This window comes from Myxine glutinosa, chromosome 1, assembly GCF_964187855.1.
Source record: "Myxine glutinosa chromosome 1, kmMyxGlut1.1, whole genome shotgun sequence".
Taxonomy (NCBI): domain Eukaryota; kingdom Metazoa; phylum Chordata; class Myxini; order Myxiniformes; family Myxinidae; genus Myxine; species Myxine glutinosa.
Window position 1 is genome coordinate 100,866,431 of NC_136261.1, and position 19,854 is coordinate 100,886,284.

Consider the following 19,854-nt stretch of genomic DNA (forward strand, 5'->3'; position numbering starts at 1 on the left):
GGCCATCTGTCGGAAAGTTGAAGCTCAACCGAAGGTGGACCTTGCAACATGACAATGACTCTAAACATACCAGTAAATCCACCAAGGAATGGCTGAAAATAAAGAAATGGAGGGTTCTGGAATGGCCAAGTCAAAGCCCGGATCTAAATCCCATCGATATGTTGTGGGGGGATTTGAAACGAGCCATGCATGCAAGAAACCCCTCAAACATCGCACAGCTGAAAGAATTCTGCATGGAGGAGTGGGCAAAAATTTCTCCCAGTCAATGTCAGAGACTGGTAGACAGTTATAAGAAATGCCTACTCGAGGTTGTTTCTGCCAAAGGGGGCAATACCACCTCTTCGAGCCAAGGGTGTACTTACTTTTTCCACATGTGAAATTTGCATTTATGTTGATTTAAATTATACAATGGACTACAAAATGTTAATGTTTTATGATATTTGTTATATTATATCACCTTTATCTTTCAATATTGTTGAAATGAAGATCAAATAGCTGTATGTTGAAATATGTTGAAAAAGTCAAAACTTTACATGGGGTGTACTTACTTTTTCACATGACTGTGTGTGTGTGTGTATGTGTGTGTGTGTGTGTGTATGTATATATATATATGTATATATATATATATATATATATATATATATGTATGTATGTATGTATGTATGTATATATATATATATATATATATATATATATATATATATATATATATATATATATATATATATATATATATATATATATATATATATATATATATAAATATATACATCAAAGGGAGGCGCAAAGCACCCTTCCCTTTTTATTAGGGATCGTTTCTCTTTCTGCAACTTCAACATGGGGACTGAAAATACGTTTCTCGGCTTCTCCTGGAAGAAATTGGCTGCAAATTTCAGAAGTAAATGCTTTGTACGTTGAGGTAATATCTATCTATAATTCCAGTAATCTCTGTGTGTATGTTTGTATGTTTGTATGTTTGTATGTATGTTTGTCTGTGACCGCTGTTTCTCGACAACTACCGGTCCGATATACTTGAAACTTGCCAGGTATATTGCTGGGGACCCGAGGATGTGCCTTTTCAAGGTTTGAAATTAATCGGACAAGTAGTTACCGAGCTATGGCGATTTAGCCGTTCGCCGTTCGCTTTGGCGTTGCGAATGGACCAAACCATTTCATGTAAATAGAGGGGGGGGTTCTGTGGTCGTTGCGAATGGACCAAACCATTTCATGTAAATAGAGGGGGGGGATTGTCACCGTACTCGCAAGCCGTTCGCCGTTCGCTTTGGCGTTGCGAATGGACCAAACCATTTCATGTAAATAGAGGGGGGGGATATAATTTTAGATATATATATAGTACGGGCATATATATAGTACGGGCATGCCCTAGTGTTCCAAATTGCAGCAACGTCTGTTTCCACATTCTTGAGTTTTATTTAGAAAGCCCTCGAAATCACGTTGGTGTCTGTCCGTCCGTCCGTCCAAAATGTGTTGGTGCTCATATCTCAAGGGCTATACATTGAAACGAGCTGAAAATTGGAATATACTTTGGCCAATAGGTCTAGTTAATGGCTTGGGAAACAAATTCCACCTAAGTGCTATAGTTTTTGCTTTAAAATTAAATATACTAGCATGACTCGGCGCACTTAGTTTCAAAGGGATTGGCACCTTTGACCATTTCGGTGTCTTCGGTGTCTTCTGGTTATTTTTGGTCTTCATGATGTTTTGGTCTTCAGGGCCATTTGGATCTTCAGGGTCTTTTGGATCCTCTGGGCCTTTGAGGGTATTTTGGGTCTTTGGGATGTTTTCGGTCTTCATTGTCTTCAGCGGCTTTTGGTTCTTAAGGGTCTTTTGGGTCTTCAGGGTCTTTTTGGTATTCAGGGTGTTTTGGGTCTTCGGGGTCTTCGGGGTGTTTTGGGTCTTCGGTGTGTTTTGGGTCTTCGGTGTGTTTTGGGTCTTCGGGGTGTTTTGGGTCTTCGGGGTGTTTTGGGTCTTCTGGGTGGGTTTTTTTTTTGGGTTTTTTTTTGTATACTGAATCGAAAATTTGCTCGTGAAAGAGCTAACATTTATTTCACAAACAAATCAACCAGACAAACAAAAATTACAAAAAGAGGGAGCGGAAGACAAGATGGGGAGAGAAGGGGAAGCACACAACCACAACATTTGAGAGCAGGGAGAAGTGTGGGAGGGAGAGGGCTTGGGGGCAGGAGGCGTGGGAAGGGGGGGGGGGGGGGAGAGGTATAAAACACAAGGGGACCGAAATTAGCGGGGGTAGAAAAGATCAAGGTTTTGGATGGGGGAGGATAAAAGATAGTGGTGAACAGCTGTTTTAAAGACCTGGAGGGTGGAGTGGGATTGAAGAGAGTGAGGGAGTTTGTTCCAGAGGCGGGAGAAAAGAGGAATGAAGGAGTGAAGGTGAGCAGAAAGTCTTGATTTTGGCAGTTTAACCATAAGAGGGTTGCAGGCAGATCTTGTGCGACCTGTAGGAATATTAGGGGGACAGAGCCCAGAGAGGGTTGGGGGGGCAAGGCCAGAGAGGAGTCGGTAGAAGACGGAAAGACCACCAACCTGCCTGCGGTGAGTGAGTGAAAGGCCCTTGGAGTTAGCTTCATCGCGGGAGATTCCAATGATTCTGAACGCTTTGGTTTCAACAGCGTGAAGACGGGCTAGGTGTGAGGCAGGAGCACCAGACCAGAGGGGAGAGCAGTATTCCATAGAGCTGTGGATGAAAGCCTTGTATGTGGTGAGGAGCTCAGGTGTGCCAAGGAAGGACTTCGCACGACGGAGGATGCCCAGTCGGCGACTGGCTTTGGAGGCCAGATTTGAAATGTGGTTTTCCCAGGAAAGATCATGGCAAATAGTGAGACCCAAAAGCTTGAGTGACAGAACTTCTTGGAGAGGATTATTCAGAAAGTGGATGGGAGGGTTTTCCAGTCGGTCTTTTCGGAGAGACATCGTAAGTGTGAGATTTATCAGGATTGAAAGACATGTTCCATTTGTTTGCCCAGTCTGTGATTTTGTCCAGGTCTGCAGAGAGTGAGGAGGCTGCAGACTGCCGATCTGAGGGATGAGGAATGGAGCGACAGAGAGTAGAGTCGTCAGCAAAGAGATAGAGAGGATTTTCAAGAGAGTCAGAGAGATCATTGATGAAGACCAGAAAAAGCACAGGGCCCAGAACACTGACTTGGGGAACTCCAGCCTGAACAGGAAGAGGAGATGAGAGAAACCCATTCAGGGCCACACGTTGACTACGACCAGAGAGGAAGTCCGCCAGCCATGCGTGGAGATTTCCATGGATACCAAAGGAGGAGAGTTTGGTGAGCAGAGCAGGGTGCCAGACCGTATCGAAGGCACGTGAAATGTCAAGGGAGACAGCTCTAATTTCCTGTTTGGCGTTGAGGACCTCCATCCATTGTTGAGAAAGCAGAAGCAGCATGTCCAGAGTAGAGTGACCAGGTCTGAAACCAAATTGATGATCAGAGATCAAGCCATTGGAGAAGAGGAAAGATTTCATATCTGAAGCAATGATGGATTCCATGACTTTGCTGACCCTTTGAAGACCCAGTGTTTTGGGTCTTCGGGGTGTTTTGGGTCTTCGGGGTGTTTTGGGTCTTCGGGGTGTTTTGGGTCTTCGGGGTGTTTTGGGTCTTCGGGGTGTTTTGGGTCTTCGGGGTGTTTTGGGTCTTCGGGGTGTTTTGGGTCTTCGGGGTGTTTTGGGTCTTCGGGGTGTTTTGGGTCTTCGGGGTGTTTTGGGTCTTCTGGGTGTTTTGGGCCTTCGGGGTGTTTTGGGCCTTCGGGGTGTTTTGGGCCTTCGGGGTGTTTTGGGTCTTCGGGGTGTTTTGGGTCTTCGGGGTGTTTTGGGTCTTCGGGGTGTTTTGGGTCTTCGGGGTGTTTTGGGTCTTCGGGGTGTTTTGGGTCTTCGGGGTGTTTTGGGTCTTCGGGGTGTTTTGGGTCTTCGGGGTGTTTTGGGTCTTCGGGGTGTTTTGGGTCTTCGGGGTGTTTTGGGTCTTCGGGGTGTTTTGGGTCTTCGGGGTGTTTTGGGTCTTCGGGGTGTTTTGGGTCTTCGGGGTGTTTTGGGTCCTCGGGGTGTTTTGGGTCTCGGGGTGTTTTGGGTCTTCGGGGTGTTTTGGGTCTTCGGGGTGTTTTTGGGTCTTCTGGGTCTTCAGGGTCTTCATGATTTGGGTCATAGTATTTGCCTGATCACAGTCGCCGATTCGGCTTGTGTTTACGCTGACGTGTTTAATTTATCATGTGAATATAAATTGTTTTAAACACCAGTAAAATGTTTCACAGTGACATTGTGTTATTGTGTGTTGGTGTGTGCGGGGGTATGTTGGTGTGTGTGTGTGTGTGTGTGTGTGTGTGTGTGTGTGTGTGTGTGTGTGTGTGTGTGTGTGTGTGTGTGTGTGTGTGTGTGTGTGTGTGCGCGCGCGCGTGCGTATCAGTCAGTCAGTCAGTCATTGGTTTTTAACTCCATATTCGGGTTTGTTATTGCTTTTTCTTCTTTCTTTCTTTATGCTTAAAAAAGACAATCACAGCGGAACTTGTTTCTGGGTTTTTATGAAGTTTGATTCACCAGCAAATAAGATACGTTCGGGCCACCAAAAATGTTGGCAGGCCATCAAAAAACCTGTTTCGGTGACCCAGCGGGCCACAAAAAAAACATTTAAGCGCGTGACCCCTGATTCTCATTGGATATCACTCTCTTTGCTAACTCCCCCTCTCCTCCTCACCTTTTCTACCCCCCACCTCCACCCCTCTCTCTCTCTCTGTCCCCTCTTTGCACTTCCCTCCTAATAAAGTGATGCGCACTCCTTCCATACACCCCTCGCTCCCACCCTTTTCCTTGCTCCCACCCTTCTCCTTGCTCCCCTCCCCTTCCCCCGATTCCCTCCCCCTTCCCTTCCCTTGATCCCCTCCCCCTTCCCCTCAACTTCCCCACTCCCTTTCCCTTCCCCTCCCCCTTCTCCTCCCCTCCCCTCCTCCCTCTCCCTCTCCTCCCCCCTTCCCATTCCCTCCCTCCCCCTTCCTTCCCCCCTCCCCTCCCTTATTTCCTCCTCCTCCCTTTCCCTCCCCCTCCCTCCTCTCCTCTTCCCCTCACCCTCCCTCCTCTCTTTCCCTCTCTCTTCATATTCCCGTCAGGAAGTGACTCGGTGTTACCCGGCAACGCTGGGTACTTTTGCTAGTCTAAAATATAACTTTTGCGTTTTTGTGTTTATTTTTACAGCTGAATGGGGGAGGAGATGTAGCCATGCTGGAGCTCACTGGACAGAATTTCACTCCCAACTTGCGGGTCTGGTTTGGGGATGTGGAGGCAGAGACCATGTACCGGTATATAAAATATATATATATGCTTGCATCAAGCATGCATATGCAGTAGTGTAGAGGTGCTAAGCATTCCACAGCGCATGCATAAACACTTTATTTTGTGGGTGCAGGTGTGCGGAGAGCATGCTGTGTGTGGTGCCAGATATCTCTGCATTCAGAGAAGGTTGGCGCTGGGTGAGGCAGCCTGTCCAGGTACCAGTGACTTTGGTCAGGGTTGACGGAATCATCTTTTCCACAAGCCTCACATTCACATACACCCCTGAACCTGGGCCACGACCACACTGCAGTGCTGCCGGGGCTATTTTGAGGGCCGGGGGAACTTCTAGTGGAATGGGCCAGGCCGGAATCTCTGGAAGCTTGGAAGACTCGACCACAGTTCCACCCACATCAACTATGCTTCAGACCACGGTGATTCCAGGAGCTTCATGACGTCTGCATCCTTGTCTTTCTTGTTTGATGCCAGGTCTTTCTGTTCTACCTCTGACTGTCTGCCAGTTTTGCCTTTTTCTGCCTTGTGTTAACATTTATGAATGTTCTCCGTTCCGTCTCTGTTCCCTGTTCCGTCTCTGTTCCCATCCCATTTTTCTTGGAGTCTTCCTTTGTTTATCTTACCTTAAAAATTATTAGGTAGACAGGAAGACAGACAGTGAAGGAGAGCTTTTAATTTTTTTCTATGATCTAAGGACAGACTAAGCATTTACAAGTGCCCTTTGCTATACGGTTAGCAAACCATATGTCTGTCTTGTATACCTGCCTTGCATACAAAGCCAGCCACATCATGCCCAGTGCAAGGGCTTTTGTTATAGTTATATTAATAATAATATTATTGTTATAATATTGTTGTCTGTGTAACTGTTTGAGACTGTGTAGCTCAGCCTGCCATGCAAAGCTGCCTTTGTCATTTAGCCAAATATGGGGAACATAGATGTGAGATGCAGAGATGAGTATGAGGGAAAGGATAGTGATGCGTTTTGTGAATGCAAAGCATAGAGTCAAATGTAAGTTGTCAAATGATGCTGGGGAGCGTCAGAAAATGTTTAATATAGCAAGCAAGAGACCGTTTTTTGCATAAGATGTGGAATTATGTGGGTAAAATGAAAATGTTGGGGTGGAGGGTTATCTGGAGAAACATTGAGGAAAGGGGAGTAGAAAAGTATTTTTGGAATTGGTTATTTAAGCCCCTGTGCCTTGCTCACACTTGATCTAAAGACCAATTGTGCAGCACAAAGCTGGTGAAGAAAGAATGATTGGATGTTGGAGGGGATGGGATGGGAGATGAGGGGTGGTGGAAGTTCTTCCAGCTTCTCTATTCATTTCTTCATCACAATTTATCAGGATCTGTAATTTACTTTTCTTCCTTTTGAATTATTTGAAAGTTTGGAAGAATCCCATAAAAAAGTAAGTGGGTGGAAAGCAGCCACGATGAATATTTGGGGAATTTAGGCCCAATGTGGAAATGCATTGTGGAAGAGAGTAGAAGTTTTTTATTTGAATATCAAAATGGCACGTGTGTTGATAAAAAAAAAGTTACAAAGAATCGTTGCATTTTTATTTCCTTAAAAACAAATTGTCACCTTATATAGATGCCTCTAGAGAATTTTATAACTTTTCTTTTTTGTGTGCATTTTTTTTGTAAAGGATGTGTACAGAATTTTGTGTCTTTTTGCAACTGAGGCCTATTGCAGCTAGTTACACCCAAAGGAAGCGCTCCAAGGGGCCGCACAGCCTCACCCACATGCCTTAAGCAGACATTTTTGTCACCACCATTATCCTAAGCCCCAAACGTTGACCCAAACCGCTAATCCTAACTATACCTATCTTGGGATAGGGTGATGAGCTTCAGGCTTAGCGGGTGATTGTGTAAAGCCCATATCCCTCTGCCTTTCCATGGCTCAATTCTGTTGCTTTCTCATGCTTTGGGTGCTACTAGTGCCCTCATCTGGGCCTAGGTTTTAATACAAAAAACACAACAATACAAAACTGAAGCGCTTGTCTGCCTGCCTGCTCATTTCGTTTGGTCTCATTTCTTCTCTAATGAGGATTTTACATGTGTTCACATTGGTGTTGGTAAAGCCAATTGGCATCCTCACATGTTCCTAACTTAGAAATGTTCTACAGTATGCTTCATCCCTTTCAGGTCAATTTCTCAAATATTTTGCTGTTTAATAACGGTGAAATTCCAATGGACACTAAGATCCAATGACAAACTATTGTTATGGTTGCCCAGTTCGAATCCAGTGAGTGGTTTCAACAAGACTGTAAATGTCAGCTGTTTCAGGGTCTTCTCCCCAGATCTCGTATTTAAATACCGCGATACCGTATGGATTGAAAGACCAAATCGGCCTGGCATTATGCCGATTATATGTCGCACGTCGTGATTCTAAATTCGGCTGAGCAATCCTGACGTGCTACGTGTGGGCGTGGCTCCTGCACGGGAGGTCTCGGCCAGATGCAGTCTTCAGCGTTCGGGTCAGAGAGTCTCCTCTCACTTTCTTCATTGTTGCCACCTTCATGTAGTTGGGCTCGTACATCACCAATGATGTGCCACATCCCTCCCCTCTCCCCTCATCATTGGATGCTGCACCGGTCGGGTGGTTGAAGCAACCCCTCTGTGACCCTCCTCCCATAAGTTCTGAGACATTATGGCCTGATTGCGTTTGCTGCCAAAGCCTGTGCCTCCGGCCTAGTGAAATGCTAAAAATTTCTTTTAAAACGCCAAAAAAATCATGGGTGACAGATTACACAGGTAAAATGGTAAAAATGGCTTCAAAAAGTTTTTTTGTTTGTTTACAGAGTACAGGCTGATGAAAGAGCTAGAACACAGAACAGATGATTGCGCAACATAAAAGAAAAGGCAAAAAGAGAAGGGAGAAATGCCAACACCAAGACTGATGGAGAAAGTATATGGAGATAGACAAACAAGGGGTGAGGGGAGAACACAAGGGGTGGACAAGAAGAAGACAGAAGCAAAATTTGGGAGAGGTGGAGGAGGTTTAATGGTTGTACAAAAGATCATAGTTTTAGATGGGAGATGATCTGAGATGTTGGTGAACAAATGTCTTGTAAGACCTAGAGGGAAGAATGACAATGTGGAAGTTGGTTCAACAGGCAGCATAAAAGAGGAAAAATTAGTTGAGGTGAGCAGTAATTCTGGATTTGGGGAGTTTTACCAGAAGGGAGTTGTTGGTGGATTGCATGCGCCCTGCATATACCTTGGGGGAGAGGGGAAGGTGGAGGGACAGCTCTGAGAGGGCTGATAAGCACGGCATCATGATGCGAGCACGGACTTTGCATGCATTTCATATCTTCACCCCGCGAGTGCTCTTCTAAGTCCGGCGTCTGCTTAATCCCAATTTCCACGATAATTAATTCTTTAATTTCTTTTTCCGCCGCTGCACATGAATTTGCCCTGTCCAATTCGGCGGCCGTCGGGTTTTTCACACCCCGAGTCGCGATTTCTATCCCGGTCCACCCGGCTGTGCCTTACTCTGGCTCGCTTTTCCCGCGCTTCTCAAGCCGCGCTACCCCGTCGCATACCGATGTACCTTTCCCGCTCGACCTGCGGTCTATGTCCTCTCCCATTTTTTCTATATTCTTTTTCAATCCCTCAATTTGGTTTCCCCATTGCTCTCCTATTCTATCCAGTTTTGCATCCAGTTGGGTCAGGAATAATCTAAGGTCAAACCCGATTTGCACAGCGGCCCCAGCTGCCACCGCGGGCTCGGCCTCCACCGCCATGTGCGAGGTGCCGCCATTTTGTGCGCCTGCAACCCCCACTACTACACTCTCTTCAACCTCCTCTTCCATCTCTCCCACCTCTTCCCTGGGGTCCTGAGTTGCCTCTAGCTCCTCTTCTATTTCCCCCACCGGCATCCGATCGCCTTGGGTATAGTATCCATGGCACGACTCAATTTGGATGTTAAATAAAAGATTTTGGCCGCTCGTAATTTTGACCAAATTTTTCCAGATATAAAAAATTTGGTTCGGGTCCCCAATCCCACTCCTGACACCAATTGTTGCAGATCCGGGGGTCGGCGCTCCCCTTACCAAGGGGGGGTTAATCCCCTTGTCTTCTAAACTGGCCGATCCCCCAGCCCTGGAAATTATCACGTCACTTCCGGTCGGTATTAGCCAGGGTGATTGGTCAATGCAGTTCCAAATACCTGCTTACTAACCCAACCGTAAAGCGAGGAGATAACATCCACCCGAGCCGCAGCGTTAATGGATACGCCGAGCAAAGCGAGCTGCGACTCAGGCCGTTAGCAATTATAGACTAACCCGATTCTGAGCGATTGGCCAAATCGTGCCACCGGTACTCAATTGAGGAAATCACGAAAGCGATCGGATGAGAAAAAACCAGAGGGTAAGGAAGAACAAATATGATTTATTACTATACTGTACAATAGCCTGAAGAGGAAACGAAAGAAGGGCGTGTACAAGGGAAGAAGAAGAAGCAGCAGACACAGGGCAATCTTATACACTCTTAAATATCACGCCCAGGACAATACAAATAGACTTACACGAAAGGGGAATAGCAGGAAGGAAGGTCCAAGCAGATGGGCCAATGTTGGCTCTGGCCCCGGTTCACGCTCCACTCCGGTCCACGCTTCGGTTCCGCGGCGAAACCCGGCAGGCAGTGGAGGGAAAAACATACGCGGTTGGTATTGTCGGCGCGAGCGGACCGACTCTCTCACTCTCCTTTCTTCTCTCTCTGGCTCGTTCTCTCTCTCTCTCTCTCTCTCTCTCTCTCTCTCTCTCTCTCTCTCTCTCCCTCCCTCTCTCTCTCTCTCTCTGTCTCTGTCTCTGTCTCTGTCTCTGTCTCTGTCTCTCTCTGTCTCTCTCTGTCTCTCTTTCTTTATCTCTCTCTCTTTCTTTATCTCTCTCTCTTTCTTTATCTCTCTCTCTCTCTCTCTCTATCTCTCTCTCTCTCTCTCATCACGCGCTCGCGTATCAAGCCACGGGCTTTTAGGACACACCCACCGGTAAGCTCGCCTCGGCCCTGGTTGGTCGCGAGGGCTCACCGACTCCGCCCTTAACAGGGCTACGCCTCGCTCCGATAACTCCTCCCCCTTCTTCTCCAGCTTGACCGCGTGTTTAATGGCGTTTGGAGCGAGCGCTGCGGCAGCGAAGGCTCGATGCAGGGAACGCTGCTGGCAAAGGCGCGCAATACAATTTGGAGAGGGTAAAGCCGCAAAATGAACAGGATTTGAAAAGGGGCCTAGGTTATTTGATTAATGCAACACAGAGTCAAACTATTGGAAACAGAGCCTTACCTGAAACACATACTAATGAAATAACTGAAGCAGTTCCTATGGTGCCCTACGTGTTGCAATATGGAATAGCTAGGGTGCGACCTTTGACCTTTGGAAGATGGAGATATTTACAGGGAATTATTTACAAGGCTTATTATTTTACAAAGTGAAGGTTCTAAAAACCATAACAATATATATATATAGATTCTATTCATAACTCCGTGGTCTGGTTCTAGTTTGGTGGTGTATTATTAAGCTTCCCGTCTAGTCTGTCTGGCTCCAATTTTGTGGTGTATTAGTACGCTTCCCATCTAGTCTGGTTCCAGTTTGGTGGTGTATTAGTGCGCTTCGTGTCGAGTCTGTCTGGTTCCAGTTTGGTGGTGTATTAGTACGCTTCCCATCGTCTGTCTGGTTCCAGTTTGGTGGTGTATTAGTACGCTTCCCGTCGAGTCTATCTGGTTCCAGTTTGGTGGTGTATTAGTACGCTTCCCGTCTAGTCTGTCTGGTTCCAGTTTGGTGGTGTATTAGTACGCTGCCCGTATAGTCTGTCTGGTTCCAGTTTGGTGGTGTATTAGTACACTTCCTGTCTAGTCTGTCTGGTTCCAGTTTGGTAATGTATTAGTACGCTTCCCGTCAAGTCTGTCTGGTTCCAGTTTGGTGGTGTATTAGTACGCTTCCCGTATAGTCTGTCTGGTTCCAGTTTGTTGGTGTATTAGTACGCTTCCCGTCTAGTCTGTCTGGTTCCAGTTTGGTAATGTATTAGTACACTTCCCGTCTAGTCTGTCTGGGTCCAGTTTGGTAATGTATTAGTACGCTTCCCGTCAAGTCTGTCTGGTTCCAGTTTGGTGGTGTATTAGTACGCTAACCGTCTCGTCTGTCTGGTTCCAGTTTGGTGGTGTATTAGTACGCTTCCCGTCTAGTCTGTCTGGTTCCTGTCTGGTGGTGTATTATTAAGCTTCCCGTCTAGTCTGTCTGGTTCCAGTTTGGTGGTGTATTAGTACGCTTCCCGTCTAGTCCGTCTGGTTCCAGTTTGGTGGTGTATTAGTACGCTTCACGTCTAGTCTGTCTGGTTCCTGTCTGGTGGTGTATTATTAAGCTTCCCGTCTAGTCTGTCTGGTTCCAGTTTGGTGGTGTATTAGTACGCTTCCCGTCTAGTCCGTCTGGTTCCAGTTTGGTGGTGTATTAGTACGCTTCCCGTCTAGTCTATCTGGTTCCAGTCTGGTGGTGTATTAGTAAGCTTCCTGTCTAGTCTGTCTGGTTCCTGTTTGGTGGTGTATTAGTACGCTTCCCGTCTAGTCTGTCTGGTTCCTGTCTGGTGGTGTATTATTAAGCTTCCCGTCTAGTCTGTCTGGTTCCAGTTTGGTGGTGTATTAGTACGCTTCCCGTCTAGTCTGTCTGGTTCCAGTTTGGTTGTGTATTAGTACGCTTCCCGTCTAGTCTGTCTGGTTCCAGTTTGGTGGTGTATTAGTAAGCTTCCCGTCTAGTCTGTCTGGTTCCAGTTTGGTGGTGTATTAGTAAGCTTCCTGTCCAGTCTGTCTGGTTCCAGTTTGGTGGTGTATTACTATTAGTACGCTTCCTGTCTAGTCTGTCTGGTTCCAGTCTGGTGGTGTATTCGTACGCTTCGCGTCTAGTCAGTCTGGTTCCAGTTTGGTGGTGTATTAGTAAGCTTCCCGTCGAGTCTATCTGGTTCCAGTCTGGTGGTGTATTAGTAAGCTTCGCGTCTAGTCTGTCTGGTTCCAGTTGGGTGGTGTATTCGTACGCTTCACGTCCAGTCTGTTTGGTTCTAATTTGGTGGTGTATTAGTACGCTTCCCGTCTAGTCTGTCTGGTGGTGTATTATTAAGCTTCCCGTCTCGTCTGTCTGGTTCCAGTCTGGTGGTGTATTAGTAAGCTTCCCGTCGAGTCTATCTGGTTCCAGTCTGGTGGTGTATTAGTAAGCTTCCCGTCTAGTCTGTCTGGTTCCAGTTTGGTGGTGTATTAGTAAGCTTCCCGTCTAGTCTGTCTGGTTCCAGTCTGGTGGTGTATTAATTCGCTTCCCGTCTGGTTCCAGTTTGGTGGTGTATTAGTACGCTTCCCGTCTAGTCTGGCTCGTTCCAGTTTGGCGGTGTATTTGTGCGCTTGGCGTCTAGTCTGGCTGGTTCCAGTTTGGTGGTGTATTAGCACATTTCGCATGTAGTCTGTCTGGTGGTGTATTTGTGCGCTTGGCGTCTAGTCTGGCTCGTTCCAGTTTGGCGGTGTATTAGTACGCTTCACGGCTAGTCTGTCTGGTTACAGTTTGGCGGTGTATTAGCACATTTCGCATCTAGTCTGTCTGGTGGTGTATTAGTACGCTTCCCGTCTAGTCTGTCTGGTTCCAGTTTGGTGGTGTATTAGTACGCTTCCCGCCTAGTCTGTCTGGTTCCAGTTTGGTGGTGTATTAGTAAGCTTCCCGTCTAGTCTTAGGCTATGAGCCAGACCCTCAAATTTTCAACATTATGCTCAATCAGAGGGAGGATGGCTAACAGTTATTTTTGGCAAGGCCAGGGACCCTAGTGCTGAAAAAAATGTGATAGCAGTGTGAAACTCTTCGCCGTATCTGTGTTATCATCACATTTGTCAGACCACCCCAATAACGCTTTCGGTAATTTTTCCGCCTAAGATTTAGGGGGTAGGGTTCGTTTTGGGGCTTTCAAATAATATCTCCTATATGTATCAGTTAGTGTTGTATACCAGGTGAAAGGTAATTGAATTATCTTTCACATGATTTATAGAAAGTGCCTGTGTGATATATAGTAACCTCTTTATGATCATTAAAACATAATTATTTCCGCCAACCCTCAAAAATTTATCACAAAATCCCCAATGAAAACAAAATTAAGCAAAAATTCAGTTTGGCGGATATTAAATGAATTTTTGAATTTGAGAAACACACAGTATGATTAAAGTCAAATTTGGGCCTTAAATCTCATACACCTTGATAAAGATGAGAAAATCCAATATACAGTAGTTGCTGTAACCATGACCTAAAATCCATAAATGTATATCTTTCTGCTCTTATGATATATTGATTTACATTTTACGATTTTTGACCGACAGCATGTATATAGTTTGTATACCATTATTGGTCTAAAAATAGTATATATAATACTGGGATGTCAGCCATATATAGGCCAAAAAGTACTGAAATTGGTGTCAGAAATGTCTAATTCTAAAAATATGAAGGCATTATGACCAAACTGTATGTGGTGTTCTTGAATATACCACAGCCGTATGATGCATGTGATGATTAACCTACTCCATGTATATGTATGTATCCTGATGTACCCTAACTTGGCGAGATAATTTACATCATATTCATGCAAACGTTTTTAGTCTTGTAGTGTTGTATGGTTCTCTTATATTACCAGCTATACATAAAGTAAACCAAAGGAAAACAATGTACTTTCTATTTAAGCAACATATATTTATAGACATCATACCATAAAGTACACGAGTTATCAATTCAGCGTACACCATATTTGTTACACATATGTACATGATCTTTCTCCATACAGTTCTACAATTCAGAAGTTATCCTCGTCATCGTCGTCGTCTTCTTCATCGTCTTCTGCCGAACTGTCATCACTCTCACCATACACTCTCTGGTTGTCACATGTGGTGAGTTTGCACATGTCTGTGCACAACTCTGGATCAGAGTTATCAGTAATGATACAGCGTCCTCATCTTTCTTGATCCGTGTTTGCTGCAGATCCGCGTGTTGTACGTGTGTGTTGCTCACATTCACCATTTCCCTCATCTGGCGGAGAAACGCACTCCTGTGTTCGGATGTGACATAGTAGCGCTTCACTGCTCCAGATTTCAAGTTGAACCTGGTAGTGCCACCTGGTGTCTGTGTGTCTTTGTTGACAGTGACCTCAGTAGTTTGGTCAACTGGAATGCATCCAAACGGATTGCTTTTTGACATTTGAACTGAGAAGTACCCATCCGAGAACGCTTGGAAGATGCCAGGGTGCTGCGTTGGAAGGTTTGTCATTTGTGCGTAGTATGCTGATAAATACCGTGCATAGTTGATTTTGTCGTATGCGAAGCACCAAGGAATCATGGCTTGGATAGCAGATAGATGTAATGGCCAATTACCTTCTCGGGAAGCGCGCAGTAGAGCAAGCAAGACCGTTTCAACGATATCCACGTACGACATCCAGAATGACGACAATTCACCATTATCATGACGAAGGTGATGCAGGAATTGCTTCCAAACAGCCTGAACTTCTTCACACGATTGATCTTCCAACAGGTTGTTCCACTGGCTCTCATCTTGTCCCAATTCAGCAACTTCTGCTAACAACGTAGTGACCGTCTGTGTTGCCTCTGGTCGCATCTTTTCCAACCAAGGGAGAAATTCAATCCACGCAAGCCTCATGAATGCTTCGTAGATGCTCTTATGTACACGGACTGCTCGGTTGTACATCTTCCCCTCCATAACCCGATTGAGTGAGCCTTCTGCGACGATTCCTGTTTCGATGCAAAAGTCTCTAAGACCAGCATCTTGGAAACGAGCACCAAGAATCGACATCACATTGCAGATTGTGTGGAACGTGCCGAGGCGAAGTACGATGTTAGCATATGTGTCTGTGTGTTTCCAGACGATCTCGGCAGCCTTAGCATACAGGGCCTGATCCATGACGACGACGATGTCCTGCAAGTGTAGGATCTGTCGGACGCTTTCAGACTGCTTCAAGATTTCTGCGACTGTGGACATCTCTGTAGCTGGTGCATTTATTGTAGGCATATATCTAACAATATCCTGAGAGACGCTGATAGATGCCCTGACGGTGATGTTGAATCCTGTCCAACTTGGTGTTTTTTGTGTTACTGGGTCCACCTGACGGGCAATGACCCAAAGAAGATTCTTGATTTGAGCAACTTCCATAGCCATCTTGTTTTCCGCTGCAGCTGTTGATAATGTTTGTAGTGGATGAGGCCCAACACGTTCACCTGCAATGTAGACAGGCAGTGTTTCTTCTGTTATGCAGACTGTTCTTTGCTTGAGCTTCTCGATCTTCGGAAGTGGCTCCTTTGGAAGGTGTGGTCCATACATTTTGGCCTGCACTGCAATGCCATTGACTCGATGTGTTGTTCCTTTCCCGGTCAGCATCTCTTCCAGTCTATCAATGTTATCCCATGCCAAGTTTGTGAATACATACGGCTGGATGCTGCTTGGTAGGACTGTTTGCTCATTTAAGTTTGCTGCAAGTTTTTGAAGACATAGTGCAGTGTCATTTTCCTCCAGTTGAGTGTAGGATATTGCATGTCCAAGATGGTTCAATGTGCGAATTAGTTCTACGTTCCCTGTGAGAGTCTTAACTGCATATGGGAGCAACATGTGTTTCGGAGGCTTTTGTTGTCCACAGCTCACTGCATAGATAATGTCCTGGCTGAAAGATTGCATCAGCATGATGACCCTGTTTGATGGAAGCTCGTTTTCCGGATCTCCAGTCAAGAGGCCAAGCATAAAGCGCTGGAGATAGACGGGAACGACGAAAGAGTCATTGTCGACGTCGGCTGGATGATAGGGCCATGGAGTTGGTTTGTTATCCTTCCTTATCATCGATCTGATGTGTGTCGATGTCTGATCAATGACTTTGGACATGTTTGATGATTTCCCTTTCCAAATGCTCAGTTGTTGTTTAAGTGTTTGTATTTCTTTGACAGCATCTTGTAGTGTTGCATTATCAGGTACGACAATCAGTTTTCCACTGTTGTCTTGAAAGATGTGAACGCTATTTCCAAGATCAGTTTCCAGTTTCCGTGCGAGGTTTTTTCTTGTAGCAGTTCTTATCCCATGCAACCCTCTTGATGTCATTATCGATTGTAGGTGCTCTACCAGCGTTGTCATCCTAACAATTTCCTTATTCGGGATTATATGGTTCCGGATGTATACTAGCAACTCATTGTATGCTTCTTCTTCAGTGTAGTCAGATTCGTTTGTGGCGGCCGTGTTTCTGTCATGTGCATCTTTAGTGCTTGGTCTCGTGTAACTTCTGTAGCAAGAGAAATGGTATCGTGCTTCAGCTGCCACAATGTCTCTACTTGTGGCAGCCATGATTTTCGTGTCACATTTACGCACGGCGCTGTTTCGCAGTGTTTCATCTGCTCTCAGATCAACAGCCTTGCTCAACTTTTCACGGGATGACGTTCCCTTGCACCACTTGGTCTTTCCACAGAATATACAATCCGGTTCATAGATGCGTGATTCCGAAGATGCCCTTCTGGCTTGTCTCTTGCTCGCTGAACATGTTGCAGCAGCATCGTCGGTTAAATTGGATTCAGCTTTTCGTTTCAGTGCTTCCAAATCTCGCTTCATGGTGAACACGCTCTTGCACTGCCTGTGGTAGAATACTCGGGGAATCTCCTTCTCTGGCAGCGACTGAGCAAGGTCGAGAATGGGTGCATGATTCCGTATTTTGGCCGCATCCAGCAATGTAATCCACGAATCGAATGTTTGAGGGCTTATGAGCGGATCTTCTGGTTTGACATCTAACGATAGCTTATGAATGATACAAACGTCCTTGGGAACTTTCTGAGTGATCGCAATCTCCATTGCAAGTATTTGTTCAATTGTCTATCTGCGGTACACTCTGTTTCACCACCACCAATATCACCACCACCGTCTCACCTGGAAAGACACATAATATCGAATGAGACCACCACCACCACCACTACTACAAATTAGCATCAGTTGCTATAGTTGCTTAAAAATGTATTCTGCACCAACAAATCTACAAAGAGAAATACATTAGATGTCGTGCACCGCTGTCATGGTTGCAAATCACCTAAAATATAATGAAAATATTGACATTGATGACAACATTCGTATTAGCATGTCTACACATATTGCATTGAATTTCATAGCACATCATGATCATATGTGTGAGGATATTGACTCTAATTATACTGTATGTGTGTCTCAAATCGAAACATACCTTTTACATACCTTTTGATTTTTGCCTATTTTTGTTCCTAAAATTGGGGATTTTGTGATGAAGTTTTGAGAGTTGGTGGAAATAATTATGTTTTAATAATCATTATAAAGAGGTTACTATAGATCACACAGGCACTTTCTATACATCATTTGAAAGGTAATTCAATAACCTTTTACCTGATATACCACACTAGCTGATATATACACGTGATATTATTTGAGAGCCAAAAAACTAACCCCACCCCCTAAATCTTAAGCGGGAAAAATGACCCGAAAAGCGATAAATGGGTGATCTGACAAATGTGATGATAACACAGATACGGCTAAGAGTTTCACACTGCTATCACATTTTTTTCAGCACTAGGGACCTTGGCCTTGCCAAAAATAACTGTTAGCCATCCTCCCTCTGATTGAGCATGGTCGACCCCTCGGCTCATAGCCTATCTGTCTGGTTCCAGTTTGGTGGTGTATTAGTACGCTTCGCATCTAGTCTGTCTGGTGGTGTATTTGTGCGCTTGGCGTCTAGTCTGGCTGGTTCCAGTTTGGCGGTGTATTAGTACGCTTCACCTCTAGTCTGTCTCGTTCCAGTTTGGCGGTGTATTAGTACGCCTCACTCGTCTGTCTCGTTCCAGTTTGGCGGTGTATTAGTACGCTTCACCTCTAGTCAGTCTCATCCCAGTTTGGCGGTGTATTATTACACTTCACGTCCAGTCTGTCTGGGTCCGTCCGTGAGTTGAGATTTTATTCGATCTTAAAAGTTAGTTTTTGTTCACAATCGTCGTTTTTATCAAAAACAGGCTGAAAAGCATTAACAGCTATTAACGAGCCACCAATATAAAATAAAGCAGGAGGAGAAGAGCGAACAGGTTGTCTGAGCTGTCATGGCGGGTGATAAGGTGAGAAGGTTGAAGTGCAGCGAATGGTCTGGTTGTTCCTTTGTACTGTATATCCCGTCGTGTGGACGTGTTTGACTTTGGTGCGGGGTCTGTTTATTGTTTTAATAATTAAATGCGGTAGTTGATTAAGCTTAGCCTGAGCCTTTTTTGCTCAACCTTCATTGATCTTGTGGACCGGCTTGATATATAAAATAAAAGTTGGGTCACCTGATCAAGATTCGGTTATTTCGACCACTAAATCAAGAAGATTCATCTGAACTTTAAAGCTGTGGCAAAAAAAAGAAGAAAAAAAAAGTGGGAGTGCACCATGGCCACGATGGGCCAAACGGGCCCATTTGCTCATTTGAGGTCGTTCAGGAACGTGCGACTACTGACTGTGTTGACCCGTGGCGACTGTCGTTAATAATAATAATAATAATAATAATAATAATAATGCATTTATTTTATATAGCGCTTTTCAGGGAGCCCAAAGACGCTTTGACAGAGTGCAAAACATAATGCATAGCAAAACATAAAAACAATTGCAAAAAACAGTAATCAATAGTGAAATATTCAAAGCAAAAAGGAGGAAGAAGGAGAAGAGATAGTCAGGGGTTAAATGCTGTGGGTTAAATGTTGAATGCAGTGTTGAACAGGTGGGTCTTGAGTGATGTTTTGAATGTGGTGAGTGAGGAGGAGTCTCTGATGGTGTGAGGTAGTGAGTTCCAGAGGGTGGGAGCAGCGATGGAGAAGGCCCTGTCCCCCCAGGATCTGAATTTGGTCTGGATGGGGGGGGGGGGGTTCAGGAGGTTGGTACCAGCAGAGCGGAGGTTGTGGTTGGGAGTGTGTCTGGAGAGGAGGTCAGCCAGGTAGGATGGGGCCAGGTTATGGAGGGCTTTGTAGGTCAAAAGGAGGATTTTGTACTGGATTCTCTGGGAGATGGGGAGCCAGTATCCTTCGTATGTTTATTTGAATTGGCGACCCGGAATGGCCGAGGCGTAAGCTAAGTATATAATAATACTATGTTCTCATTCGGCCTATCAAAGCCTGTGCTAGTGTTTCCAGCCCATGGAAACGTCCGTGTTCGATCCTTTGAAATTCTAAGCGTTAAACCAGGAAGCAGCACGTACCATGTTTCGGGGTTGCCATGACTACGCCGGGATTCAACCCGCTGACGTTCCAGACTCGGAGCGAACGTTCTAATCATTCCACCCCTGCTGGTCATCCGTTCCATGTGTTAAGGTCGATTCCATGATGTATATAATATCCTTTGCATCATGAATAATAAAGTTACAACCTTTAATAGATTAAGGTCGTACGACATGAAATACCATAAAGATGGTCTGGTTGGTTAAAAATAAAATGGTGATTCGTCCAATCCCAGGATTCGTTTCCTGAGAGGCGGTTCATGGTTTTGCGATGCAGTATTTGTTTTTTGTTTT

At 45.2% G+C, this 19,854-nt stretch overlaps 1 protein-coding gene across 6 annotated transcripts in view; it reads left to right on the forward strand.

Moving 5' to 3' along the window:
- RBPJ (recombination signal binding protein for immunoglobulin kappa J region) overlaps positions 1–19,854 on the forward strand; it is a 129,465-nt gene that overhangs the window by 98,881 nt on the left and 10,730 nt on the right. For 4 of the 6 annotated variants that reach the window (XM_068115923.2, XM_068115940.2, XM_068115948.2 and 1 more), the window contains 2 exons: positions 5,225–5,328; positions 5,436–5,733. In XM_068115923.2, the coding sequence (XP_067972024.2) occupies positions 5,225–5,328; positions 5,436–5,733 (402 nt within the window). Of the gene's footprint in view, positions 1–5,224; positions 5,329–5,435; positions 5,734–14,109; positions 14,213–19,854 lie in introns of all 6 variants that reach the window. The other 2 variants (XM_068115930.2, XM_078775167.1) reach the window with 1 other exon arrangement.